Source organism: Sitophilus oryzae, unplaced genomic scaffold, assembly GCF_002938485.1.
Source record: "Sitophilus oryzae breed Bouriz unplaced genomic scaffold, Soryzae_2.0 scaffold_1604_pilon_pilon, whole genome shotgun sequence".
Classification (NCBI taxonomy): domain Eukaryota; kingdom Metazoa; phylum Arthropoda; class Insecta; order Coleoptera; family Curculionidae; genus Sitophilus; species Sitophilus oryzae.
The window spans coordinates 973969-988190 of NW_022146286.1; the positions used below are offsets into that span (position 1 = coordinate 973969).

The 14222-nt window shown below is 32.0% G+C and overlaps 2 protein-coding genes across 2 annotated transcripts in view; one reads left to right on the forward strand and one right to left on the reverse strand.

Moving 5' to 3' along the window:
* Nucleotides 1-14222, forward strand: part of LOC115879988 (flotillin-2) — a 398348-nt gene that overhangs the window by 317922 nt on the left and 66204 nt on the right. The gene's annotated exons all lie outside the window — the stretch shown is intronic.
* LOC115880015 overlaps nucleotides 9995-14222 on the reverse strand; it is a 50747-nt gene continuing 46519 nt past the window's right edge. Inside the window, exons 17-18 of the mRNA XM_030897119.1 lie at nucleotides 11705-11899; nucleotides 9995-10798 (exon numbers count right to left, since the gene is read on the reverse strand). Of these exons, the coding sequence (XP_030752979.1) occupies nucleotides 10629-10798; nucleotides 11705-11899 (365 nt within the window). The 3' untranslated portion in view covers nucleotides 9995-10628. The remainder of the gene's footprint in view (nucleotides 10799-11704; nucleotides 11900-14222) is intronic.

Consider the following 14222-nt stretch of genomic DNA (forward strand, 5'->3'; position numbering starts at 1 on the left):
TTGAATAAGAAGACTAAGGAAGGAGCATATCAAAAATCTTAGGTACACCGCGATAGGCCTAAAATATGGCCGACTTAAATTCCGGTTTATCAGTGTCGTTCTAATTTTATTTAAAAAATGTAAAACTATGATGTAGGGTAGACGTGGGGTAGACTCAATAATTTGTTGTTTTATGTTACGTTGTGAATAAATGTTGGTAGTTATTAAAATTGTTATAAAAATATATAATTCTAATAAAAATAGATAAGTTATAATAAGTATTTATTAACACAAACATCCGATACGCTACTGAAGCAGGTAAGTCAAAGTAACGTATCTAAATTCTTTGACATCTAATCTTTGACAAGTAATAAATAAAAGCTAAAATGCAAGAAAAATATATAATTTAGTTAATTTAAGTGAATTTCATAAATGATCGGTTTACTATACGTATGTATATTATATAGTCACTTAGTAGCGAAAAGTTGTTCCATTATTTCACTCAATTTTTGCCGAGATCTACCGCACGCTACACAACCAACTATTTTAGAATCTTTTTCGATAAATCGCGATAGTGTTAATTAAAACAATTCAACAAAATTCAACAAAATGTTAATTAATAATTAAGTAGTGTTAACACTGTTAATTTAAGTTCTGCCACAATTTCCATCTAGATTTACTACCTTTATACAACTATCAGTAGTAGAATAAATAATAAATAACATAAAATAAGCTCCGTAAAGACTGACAAATCCACAAAATTTCAAATCAAATTCAAATGTGTCAAATGAATCGTCAAACAGAACTGTCAAGGATCCCCACCCTAGAGTGCTTTTATGGCGCTTTTTCCGCCCACCATGCATGAATACATGGATAGCATTATGCTCCTTCCTTAGTCTTCTTATTCAAAGAGTGCTAATAATAAGTTACAAGAATTATTAAGTAATCCTAAAGATAAACATTGGCGTAACTACAGGGGTGCCCGGGGGTACCGCCCCCCCCCCCAGGTACTGCTGGGCATCCCCCAGAGAAATCCTGAATTATGACTTTTGGTTACCTATTAATTTTTATTTGCTTGTGATGCAGTAAAAATGACGTTTTCTAGTTTTGTTTAGTTAATATTATTTTCTTGTGTTCAAAAAATGTGTTAATTTTTAATTTTTTTTAGAAAATTTGTAGGTGTTTAATTATTCTGCGAGAACACGGCTTGATAACGAAGTCTGTGAAATTTATTGATAGATAAATTCATGTAAATAAACGTTTTATTCAAAAAATGTGTTTTTTAAAATAATTTTTCATTTTTAAAAAAACAAAAGCCCTAGGCCCCTCCCTGCGCTCAGCACCAGGTCCACCCCTAAGGTCCACCCCAGGATAAATTGCTAGTTACACTAATGAAGATAAAACACCTCCACTGTAAAGGTCGGGTATTTATGAAATTTCATGTAAAGATTGTAATCAGAAATATGTTATGCAAAGTAGAAGATCAATATTAACTAGATTTAAAGAACGTGGCTTAGATAAGATATGGCAAACTGTGAATATTTTTGAACTGGTGATACCTACTGTGTGAATATTTTTGAAAAAGTATTTATTTATATATTTATTTTAACTTTAGTAGGTAAATCTATTATTAGACGAAAATTCAAATGATTTGTTAACATTATATAACGCGTGAGGTTATATATGGTGCGTAACAAGTTTATCTTTTAGAAGACAATTATTATCAAATAAAAGAAAGTTATGTTGTTTGGAAATGACTAGTCAGTATATTTATTGAATATAATTATAGTTTAACCGAGAATTTATTGATGATGTGGTTATCTTACACAATTGAAGAAACGTTAATGTGAAATGGAATTACTTTAAAGTTTTTTTTTATGACTGAAGGGTGCTGCTGACGTAATAATGTGACTTAAAAATCGCATTTTTCTCGACATATTTCAAAAATGGCTCGCACTAGAAAATTGAAATTTGGTGTGTGTATGACACAAAATTCTTAATGTTTCAGAAGGATATCTTCGTCAGAAACAACAAATAAAAAGAAAAAACAAATTACTATTTAAAATGTTTAAATAAAGGGTCGCTAATATGTATGGGAACGGTCGATTATTAGGTAAAATATAAGAGATAAGATTCATTTTTTAAATGGAACCCCCTGTATATTATTGCATATTTCGGTTCTTCCTTCAATTCTAAGCAAAAATCGAGATACACACAATGTACCTCAAACCAACCGTTTCCGAGTTATTGACTTTTGAAAATATTACTTAAACAATTCGATTTAATTAATTTCGATGTATTCGGTTTCATATAACGATGCCATTCTGCGGAAACTATGATACATATTAATATTTAACATTAGTTTACAAGTTAGCATTTATACAGGGTGACAATTTGAAAACGAACAGTAGGTATTTAATATTACATCTACCGATGATAGTATGAAAATTTGGCGAAATACGTCAATTTACATATCAAGGGGGACAATTTTTGAGGCATTTGTTGTCGTGTTACTTTCAACCCTTTGACCTCCAGGGCACCTAACCCTAAAATTTTAAATGGCAACCCCTATTTCTTTTACCATTTTTGTGTTCCTTATAAAATTCTCAAAAAAATAATGCCGTTTATGTAGAATTCTATAAGAAACACAAAAATGATAAAAGAAGTAGGGGTTGTGCTATTTAAAACTTCAGAGGTAGGTGCCCTGGGGGTCAAGGGGTTGAAAGTAACCCGGCAGCAAATGCCTCAAAAATTGTCCCCCTTGATATGCAAATTGACGTGTTTCGTCAAATTTTCATACTATCATCGGTAGAGGCAATATTAAATACTGCTCGTTTTCAAATTGAGACAAATTGTCACCCTGTAGATATATAAAATGAGATTATATCAAGTCTGGAAATTACAAAATTTTTGTTGAACATTTGAAAATCAAAACTTTATAATTCGGAAATTAGGTACATAATCGTAATACACATAATATAATCGGAACACACATAAAGCCCTCCATAAAAAATAGATACAGTTTTTATGAAATTAGTTAAAAACGGCTTCTTCAAAAATGTTCAAATTTGGCATGTTTGCATGCGTAGACGTTTAAAAAAACTATTTGCGATTTCGCTGTGAAATCAACATGACATCCAATATTTGGACAGTTCAAAATTTGCAGGAGATTTTCTGTTTCCAACACCACTACACGACCTGGTATGGTTTGTGCTTTTGTATTAAATAATCATAATAATCGTATAATCAGTCTACTGCAACTTTACAACAAAAATATGCATTACTATAAATCGAGCACGTAGACCATCTTTTACGTCATATTATTTACGTTCACCGCTTTCACTTTCTTTTCTTGGATCTGTTCGCCAAACCGAATTTCAAGAATACCGGTCTGCCTTGAGCTGGCATGTGATTATTGGCAGGTGTCCTAGATTGGTCTGTTTTGGTTTTAAAGTTGAGACAAAATGTTACATAAAGTTAGATAAATTTTTATGCCTTGGTTATGTCGATTTATTACTGTTTACCTATATTCAGGGTTTCATGTTCTAGCAACTGGTTTATTAAAGGTTTTTTGGGATCCTAATTTAGATTCAAACTTGAATTTTAATTTTAAAGGTATTTACAGGTGTAGTTTAAGCTAGCTAAGGAAACATGGTCTATTGTGAATGAGTTGAGAAACAAAGCTTCTTCGTCTAGCAATATCTCTACCTCGCCTGAGAACCTTAACGATTACTTTGTAAATGTAGCGAAAAACTTAACTAATACCATATGTCCTCCTCATGATCCACTTTCTTATCTCTCTAATGATAATGTAAACTTACACAGTTTCTTTTTTTCGCCCGTGGTTCTTGAAGAGCTTCGCAGTACAATTAATACCATCAAAAATAAATCCTCTTCTGGGACCGACGGGCTAACTTTAAAAATGTTTTCGAATCTGCCAGAAAGCACTCTGAATCACCTAACAACTTTAATAAACATGTCGTTCCAAAATGGTATTTTTCCAAAATGTCTTAAGACGGCAATAATCATTCCTCTGCACAAAGGAGGAGACAAAGATGAAGCTTCTAACTATCGCCCAATTGCACTCCTTCCAACGCTATCTAAGATCATAGAAAGGTTGGTTAAAAGAAGGCTGGTATCTTTTCTGTTTAAGTACAAAATACTTACTGAATATCAATTTGGATTTCTAAGCAACAAGTCCACAAATGACGCTATGTTTTCCTCCTTAATAAAGTTTACTCCAGCCTAAACAACCATCATTCTACAGCAACAATTTTCTGTGATTTTTCTAAGGCGTTCGATTGTGTAAGTCATAAGATCCTAATTAATAAACTGCAGCACTATGGGTTCAGGGGATCATCTCTCGAATGGTTTTAGTCGTATCTGAGCAACAGAAGTCAACTTGTGAGGGTGGATACCACGTTGTCTTCTAGCAAGCCAATAGAATGTGGAGTACCACAAGGCTCAGTACTAGGCCCTATTTTGTTTCTTCTTTTATTAACGACATTGCTAACATAAACATCAGTGGCAAAATATGTCTTTTTGCGGACGACACTAGCTTCACTTACAACAACTCACACAGTAGCAACAAGGACATCACGGCACTTCATAGGGTTATATGAAATGACTTAATCACCATTAAATTTTGGTGCGATTCGAACCTCCTAAGTCTCAACATTTCTAAAACTAAAGCTTTGTCGTATAAAAACTCGTTGCAGCCTTTTGTACTTAACAACACCACCATTGACGTCGTAAAATCTGTAAAATTTTTAGGGCTTGTTGTGGACAATTCTCTGAAATGGGACATACATATCGAAGCTTTGTCGAAAAAATTGAGCTCTGCCTATTTTGCATTAAGGTCTATTTCTAAGGAGCTTAACTTGTCAGTGGCTAGAACTGTTTATTATGCACTTTTTGAGTCGCACCTCGGGTATGCCCTTCCTTTCTGGGGTACGTGTTGTGTGACTCAATTTGACCGCATTTTCAAGCTCCAGAAGAGAGCTGTTCGATATTCACTAGGACTAAACAGCAGAACTCATTGCCGGGACTTTTTTAAGGAATTAAGAATATTGACTCTTCCTTCCTTATTTATATTTGAATCCGTTTGCCTAATACGTAAACATGTATCAGCTTCTCAAGAAAGGCCATCTCACACTTATCCACTCAGGAACGCGGAGCAAGATCTTTGTCTACCTACCCCACGCTCAGAGTTAGTTAAAAGTTCAATATTATACAACTCGAAAAAAATGCGCAATCACCTGCCATTTGAAATCAAATCCATAACATCATTTTTTTCATTTCGCAAAGCATTGAACTCTTATTTACTAGACAAGGCTTTCTACGCCGTAAATGAATTATATTTGAATTGAAAATCGAATTTGATCTTGAAAACACTGGTCTAATGTTTGCTATTGCTATATTTACTAATGACATCGAAATTAATTTATTTAGAGGTCATTGATATTTTGCTATAAACTGGCTAAATATTTTTGAATATTATTGAATTGAATTATGAAAAATGAAAATTTTTGTTCTTTGACATTGTAAACATTTATAAATGTTTATTTTAACAATAAGACTGACAATATTATTTATATAATGTTTTGTATTATCTTTTGTTTGTTTGTTTGTGTACCTTGTTTTTTTTTCTACTTTGTTTGTTAGTTTACCTTTGTCTACAAATTGAAAAATTTTTTGACAATAAAGGCATTTATTTATTTATTTATTTGTTTTATTTTAAAATGTATTTTACTTTCTGTCACTGGCGGTTTAACAGTGACTCGAATTGCTTATTTTTTGAAAGCATATCTTCTTTTTTGTCAAGTCGTGTCAACAGATATTAGTGGAGTGTCCGGAGACTTCTACCGCGGAATTCAATTACTGGCAATGTATTAATGTGAAACCTTCTGTATTGTGTTTTATAGATGAAATACTAAACTGTTTACCCATTTCTTTTCGTCGCTTTTAGTTTTTTATTTTAGTAATTCTTAGTTATTTCCTTCTTAATTTTTTGATTTTTTTATTTTTCTTTCTAAGTAAATTTATTGAAATAAATTAATCTAATGCATAAGCTATATTCATAAGCTATTCTGCCTATATTCTAATCATTGAAATTTTGATTGAAATCGAATTATACAGGGTGGCGCGTCATATACGACGCAGTTTTTGCAAGGAGAACAAAAGATTATATTGAAGTGAAATTTTGTGAGCTTATGTAAGTCAATTTAAAGGATTTTCTAAAATTATATAGAGTTCTACAGGGTGTCTCCAAAAAAAGTTACACATTAAATTTGTGTTTTTTGTTTTTGTAATGAAACACCCTATATATTAATTGATTTTCGGATTCTAGTAAAAAAATAAAGGCGATTTTCATTAGAAAAGTATATAACTAAAATGTATAGTTTTTGAAATACATTCACCGGTACGAAAAATGGGCACCTTAAAACTTTGAGATATTTTAAAGTTCAATATATTTTGCTTAAGTGGGCCGATTTTGATGACTTTTTAAGCAGTATGTAGCCAAATTATCTGACTTTTTAGTATCTCTTTCTAAATTAAAAACGAATCTCCCCATCTGTTAATTATACGAGGGAAAACAAAATGTTGATATTTTGGTGAAAGTTTGAAATACCCTGTGGAATATGTTAAAACAGCAAAAAATTTAAAAATCAATTTATCGTCTAGATACATCCTTTCTCGATAGTTTGATTTTTGGTTCCTCTCATTAGCTTTATTTTTGTTGGAAATATTCGCTTTTGAAGAAGACACTAACATTTTTTCGTAATTTTTACATTAAAACAATGCCTTTGTTTTTAGTCCTAATCAACAGATCTAGTAAGTTCTGGTCCCGAAGCAGCAGTGGCGGACTAGGGTGGGGGGCGGAAGGGGCGGTCCGCCCCGGGCCCCGTCTTTTAAGGGGCCTCCAAATCTCAATAAGTAATTTTTTATTCAACGGGCAAACAAGACCAATATGTGTTCAGTAGTTATGAAGCAATTTGTAGGTGGTGGTTATGCGTAAACCATACGAATACGCAAACTATAAACAATATAAATAGAAGCAGATATTTACTTAATTATCAATTATCAGGCCCCAGTAATTCCCAAGTTTTTTTTTTGTCCAAAAATTATAAATATTTTTTTTTCCTCAAAAACAGTTAACGTTAGGTATAGAGTGTTTGATATCAAAATTCATAAAATTTTCTTCTCATAAAATTCAGAGAATTTTAGTATGTAAAAAAATGAGGGCACCCGTTTAAAGTAAGAAAGTTGTTGTCAACTTCCGGTACTTCCGGAAGTGCCGCCATATTGAAAATGTTTTTAATCGATAGATCTCGTTGTGAAACAATGATGTGCAAAAAATCTCCGATCTAGATATTATAGTTCTCTAGAAACTTCTAATGCACGCTCAGCCTGGGACACCCTGTATAAATACTTGAATTTTGTCAACCATTATACATACGTCATTCCATCTTTACAAAATGTGCATTAGAAGTATATCATTATTTAAACAAACCGAGGGCCACATTTAGCTTCGCCGCCCTGGGCCCCCGACATGCTTAGTCCACCACTGCGAAGCAGACCTTCTTGACATAAGATTTGCTTCATTTGATCTTCTTCGACGGTTTCTTAGCTATAAACTTACAATCAGTCGATCGTCTCGATAGAAGTTCTCATACGAAGGTTCCTGGACGCCTAGATTGACGTCCTCATTCATAAACGTGGTCATAATTCAAAAACCTTTATAGCAAATTCACAAATATAAAGCATTTCGTTTGAAAAACTAAAACTGAAGTGTAAAAATATATTTGATTCACCCTGTGTATCTATAAAAATATTTGTGAAATGTGAACTACCATTAAACACATATTTTGTAAAAGGTTTGGAGTGAACATCTCAAATAGGAATCCTGATACAGAACTTTTTCGGAACACGGAGCCATCTTGTATGTATGCATTTGTATAATATGTGTGTTTATTTAAATACTAAAGTGAAAGCAACGAATTTAAATGGATAAACTTTGTAATATACTTATTAACAATACAATGCAAAAAGTTTTATAAAAATTCGTTCACAGTAAATTAATTCCGAGGTTGGTATCCCATAAGGGCTTAAAGTAGCGATGGGAACTATCGAATGAATTAGACTATCGAATGGTTAATGAATGAATGATTTCAACTATCGAATGGTTTTATTCGAATAAAATCATTCATTCATTTGTATACTAAAGCATATGTGACAACCTCGCCGTGCGACCAAATGGTTATCGTTGCGCCACGACTATCGAATGCTTTTGTTAAATGAAAAATGAAATTTAGTATTCGTTTGATTTTTGTATGCGTCAGTGCATTATTAGTTCTTCCAAATTTTTATAACTTCGCCGTATAAATACTGTGCTATTTTTGCGTTTATTAAAATAGTTAAAATACTAAAATAGTAGTTATTTTTTAATTTTATTTATTGACGATTGTGTACATGTGCAGGTGGTCAAAATTTTTCCGAAAATAAACCAACGTTGCCACACAAAAAATTTAGAGACTATATTATTTTTAAATAGGATCTAATATAAATAATTTGGACTTCTAATTTGTTGTTTATATTTTGCTACTACTTAAAAAAATGTTTATATTAAATGATTTTAAATTTTGGTGTTAATAGGTATAACAAATTATTACTGTTATTATTTATTAAACCAGTTTTGCTTTTTTAAAAACATTAAAAAAAGTATTTTCCTACATCCAAAATAAAGAGGCTTATTGCAGTGTAACAACAGAATATTAATAAAAAAATGCAAAATATATAGTCATACTATCCCTAACTAATTATAATACCAAAGAATAATATTCTTTGCTAATACCAATTTCAATAAAAAAAACAACAATGTGCCTTTATCTATATCTGACTCCGCAAAAAATCAAAGATGCCGGCTTCTTTCATAGCATTGCCACCCACCGCTGTCGGGTTTCTCGGAAAAAACCTACGTCGCCGGGCGACAACTAAAATTCAGTTAATATTTTATTATAATCGATCCTGACGAATAAATGAATTTCATAAATGAATGAATTTTATAAATGAATGGTTTTTGCTGCCGAATTACTAGAATACAATATTTCAAGGCAGATGACGGATCTATTCGATAATTTTTATTCGAATAGTTTTCAACGAATGTTTTCTTACTATCGAATTATTCGAATGAATTGCAACTATCGAATGTTTCGATAGTATTCATTCGATAGTTCCCACTACTAGCTTAAAGCACTCCACTATATTGTCAAGACAGAATACATCGTTCCTTAGATTATTATTTTTATTATCGTAGAGTTTATTTATTAGAAAATAAATAAATTAATAAGTTAAATACATACATTATATTAACAATTTTATGTTATAATAACAGATAATTTTAATAAGACTTTCAGCTTTAATTAAATGAAAATAAATTACTTTTTTAACATATATGTTATAAGTATCTTATCTCTTCTTCTAGAGTACTAATGGCATTTATTAATATAAGGGTTCATATATTGTTGTTAAATCTTAAAGTTACAAATAATATTACTTCAATATACAGGATGTCCGAATATTCCGTGGACGTAGAACTACTACGTATTTTTGAACAGGAAGGGTGAAAACTACCCCCACCCCTACATACATTTTAGTATAAATATTTTCCAACTCAACCGATGACTGATTTTTTTTTAGTAAAACGGTCCTTTTAGTATTTCCTACATTTTTTGTCTCTTGTAAAAAAAACGCCACCGCGCATGCTTTTTGAGGAAAAAAAATATTTTTCCGAATCTGACTTCCAAAAAATTATTTTTATCACATCAAGCTTTGGAGACGCATACAATCTATTATATTCTTAATAATCTAGTTGGCGAAGATATGGAATTTTATGTTAGTATCACAAATTATATTTGACAATAAGCTTGATAAAAAGCTTAAAAAAATAATAAATTTTAAATAAATTAACGTTCCATTGAGTAGGTCTGCTTTGGAAAAATAAATTCTCCAAAAGTTTTTTTCTCAAAAACTACGCGTGTGGCGTTTTTTTTTTTTTTGATAGAGACAAAAAATGTCGTAAATACTAGAGGGATTATTTGACAAAAAGAAAATCTGTTGTATGTATATAGAGTTGGAAAATATTTATACTAAAATTTATGTAGGGGGAGGGTAGTTTTCACCCTTCTCGTAATTGTTCTTGATATTTGTGAAAGTCAAATGTTAAGGTGCATCTAGACTGGAGCATTTTAGCCCGAACGAACAGAACGCGCAGAGCAGAATTCGCTAAGTCTGCACGCCGAATTCGGCTCGGGGACAGGTCCAGACTTCGGCTCTGCGCGTTCGGTTCGTTCTGTTCGTTCGGGCTAAAATGCTCAAGTCTGGACGCACCTTTAAAGCACTTAGCAAAACATAGACACCCAAAATCTCATTCAAATCGGAATAACGGTTTTTAAATTATCTGAAAAAATGAGTTTATTTTATTTTTTTGTTTTAAATTTTGATGCCCTCTAGCGGACAAACGATGCACTTTGGTAGGTAGAGGTAAATTGTGCCCAATGAACTTATTTTGATTCCAAAAATACGTAGTAGTTCTATGTCGGAATATTGTGACACGCTGTATTTCTATTAAACAAGACCCAGTATGTTTTCTACCAATAATCTAAGTCTTCATTTAATGATGGAGTTTTTTCCAAAACTCGTTGAGGTTTTATATCATCGTGTTGGTTACGATCCTTTTTTGTATCCGACGGTTTATCAAAAATGTCCCCTCCATCTTGTTTATTGTTAAGTGAATTTTTTGCAGTTTTGTCCTCTTGATCTAAAAATAAAGCATGCTTTTAAAATTACTATAAGTACATACATATTTAAATTTATAAGAATAATTCATTCTAATAAATAACAACACTGGAAATAGTAGAAGAATATTATATTTGGGACAACTAATACACACACAGCTCTGGATCTCTACAACCTGAAATCAACAGAAGAATTAAGTTAGCATGGAATACTTATGGAAGAAACTCAATCATATTCCAATCTAGAATGCCACTCTATCTAAAGAAGAAAATTACTAACACTTTCTATCAATGTGTACTACCAGTCATGACCTATGCATGCGAAACCTGGACACTTAAAAAGGATATCATAAGGAAACTGCATGTCACACAACGCTCAATGGGACGAAATATGCTGAGTATAACCAAGAGAGACCTTAAAGAATAGAGTGGATACGACAAAAGATACAGGTTATAGATGTAATCTACAGAATCAAATCCCTCAAATGACAATGGGCACGACACCTGGCAAGAAGGACGAACAACAGATGGACCACAAAAATTACAGCGTGGTACCCAAGAGGAATTGAGAGACCTAGAAGAAGACCGAACCTGGGATGGGACCGTGATATTAGGAAATTAGCAGGGATAACTTGGGCCCGCATAGCCAACAACAACATAGACAACAATGGGCCCAACTACAAACACAGTATATAAATGTGTGAGGGAAGCTACACCATAATTGGAAATGGTTGATAAGCTGAAAATGATGATGATAATATTTAATTTTAAATAAAAGACACAATTTTGGTTAAAGATAAAATTTAGTTATTAAATATATAACTTTGTAAGGGAACTTTGTAAGGGAACTCCTCTTTGTAAAGACAGAATACGTAAGGACTCTTCCAGTTCAGTTTTAAAGTTTTTATCTTACTGTCTTAATAACTTACCAAGAGATTCGTCAGATCCTTCGACATCCTCGTGTTGAGCCTCCCTAGAATTAGTATATTCATCATTAATAACACCCCAATCTTCTTTTATCATGTCAGCCGCTTTTTCTGCCACCATTATAACTGGAGCGTTGGTATTTCCGGTTGGAATATACGGCATTATGCTGCAGTCTACGACTCGTAAATTCTTCACACCTGGTATATAGTTATTGTATTAACATTGAGAAATAGTACCATACGATCAAAAAAAGGCCTCAAGACGGCTGGGGAATGACAATCAATGATTATTTTGGCGAGATAAATCCCTAGATATCATTACTTGGCCCGCACTCTTTATTTTTTAAGAGTCTATTACGCTGTACCGTGGCTAATGTCATATTCAAGGCCTGACTGTTTTGACAGTTCTACCGAAGTGGTCCAGAATTAGTAGTAACCGTAAACAAACCAATTGTTTTCATTAGTTTCGCAACAAATCTGTGTTTTTTACGCGTTTCTATGCTAATAAAATTATACTAAATAATTTTGAGTGAATAGTGAACTATCTAGATCCGATTCATAACATCGTACCCGCGAAAAAAACCATACTTTCGGTAAAAATTATAGTAACACCGGCGATGCCGGCTGTGTGTCGGGGCTAGGAAAAAGTTGGGGAATTTATATAAAAACATAATTAATAGCGTTAGTGTTAGTATATAGTGTTAAACCAACGTAAATGACGTGTATTTTTATGTAAAACAGTTTTCGTTTCTTTATTTTTACTTTGTGAAATAAAAAATTCCGCGACATTGTTCTGTGCCTGTGCCTTGTAGCAGCAATTATAATAAGTCCTCAGGATCTGTCTACATTCTCTTTCCCAACAATATTAACTGTAACTAGGTCACGTCCAAAACCTACAGAACATGCTGTGCCTACAATTTTTCCAAATCAACCCTCTTATGGACCCTCTGTGCATGTTCCCATAAAGAGAAAACGTCCCGATGAAAGAAAACAAGATTTGGAAATTCAGGATGAAATAGAGATTGAAAAGTATTATTATTATGAAATGGCAATATATTTTAAAGAAATTAAATGAATTTGTACTTTATTTCAGTATTTTATATAAAAAAAATGATATCTTGGAAAATTTATTATTCTTGAACCTTGTAATTAAATATTCTGTTTTTTTTTTAATTTTCTTGGGATTTAGGTTCGGGAAAACTCTGATTAAGTTTTCATTTGGGTTTTCATATTTTTATTTCATTTTTAAAGGAAATAACCAAACGTTTCGGCCAACATTACAGCCTTCATCAGTGTAGCTAGTGTCAAAATCAAAAAAACACAGTGCCGAACATAATCCAAAAATTACATAGAACAAATTCACAAGCACACACAGCATAATGTTTACTATAATTAATAAAACTAATATCAACTTGTCAGAGGATGGCTACATATTTTTTTTTAAATGATTATTCGTAAGACCAAAACGATCCACGTATGTATATTGACTCAAAAATGATATCTTTATCTTTTTATTTACGATTTATGGAGATGGTTACTTGATGAACATCAAACTACAAATTACTTAATGTTAATAGTTAATTCTATCTGATATCCACATTTTTTAAACATGTTAGGCAAATTTTTACAATTATTTTTAATTAAACTTTAAAATGTATTCTGCCGTTATCATATACAATACATTTTCTTAACTTGTCGATAAACATATAGTTTTCAAATTTTTTAATATTTGGAAACTTTTTATCACAGGTATATTATTACTAGTTGCTAAATACTCGCTAAGGCAATTTTAGGACACGCTTTTTATTATCTAGATTTTATTTTGTTCATCTTATGCTGTAGTTTATTTTATATTAATATTCGTGCTTTAGATCTAAATTTTAATGCTATTCAATTACTTTAACGCGATAAAAAGTTAATGTTATTTTTTAATACCTTTCTGTATAATATTTTTCATATTTATATCTGGCAAAACTATCAATAAATACTATTATTTATGCAAAACCTATATGCAGTACCATATGGCACAATACAAAAGCCGGACTAGTGCGGTGACGTCACAAATCGATGTCTCTGGCCTGTCTGTCATGTTGGTCATGGCTGTACTGTTCGGGTTGCTCTCAGGGGTCGGGTAAAGCGGGTATGTGGCCGACGGAAATATATATTATATTTCAGAAATTTGCCTAAGGCTTGGCCCGATCCTGTCGTGTTAAGCCACACCCAAAATTCCAAACACACGTGCTTTGATTAAGGTTTGCAGAGCTTCAGCATTTGCCATAAAATAGCGAACAATTTGTTACAAAACCATATAAATTATATATCACTGTAATCAAAAAACTTCATTGTATTTCCGTATGGTAACGGAATTTTAAATTATGTCTTTATTTTCGAGAACATTTAGTCCAAACATAAGCAATATTTTGTTAATGTTTGACCATCAAAAAACGGCAAAAAAAAAATGTGCTACAATACAGATATAGTATAATCCTTTATCTTTAATTTCCTTCTTCATTTGTGTAAA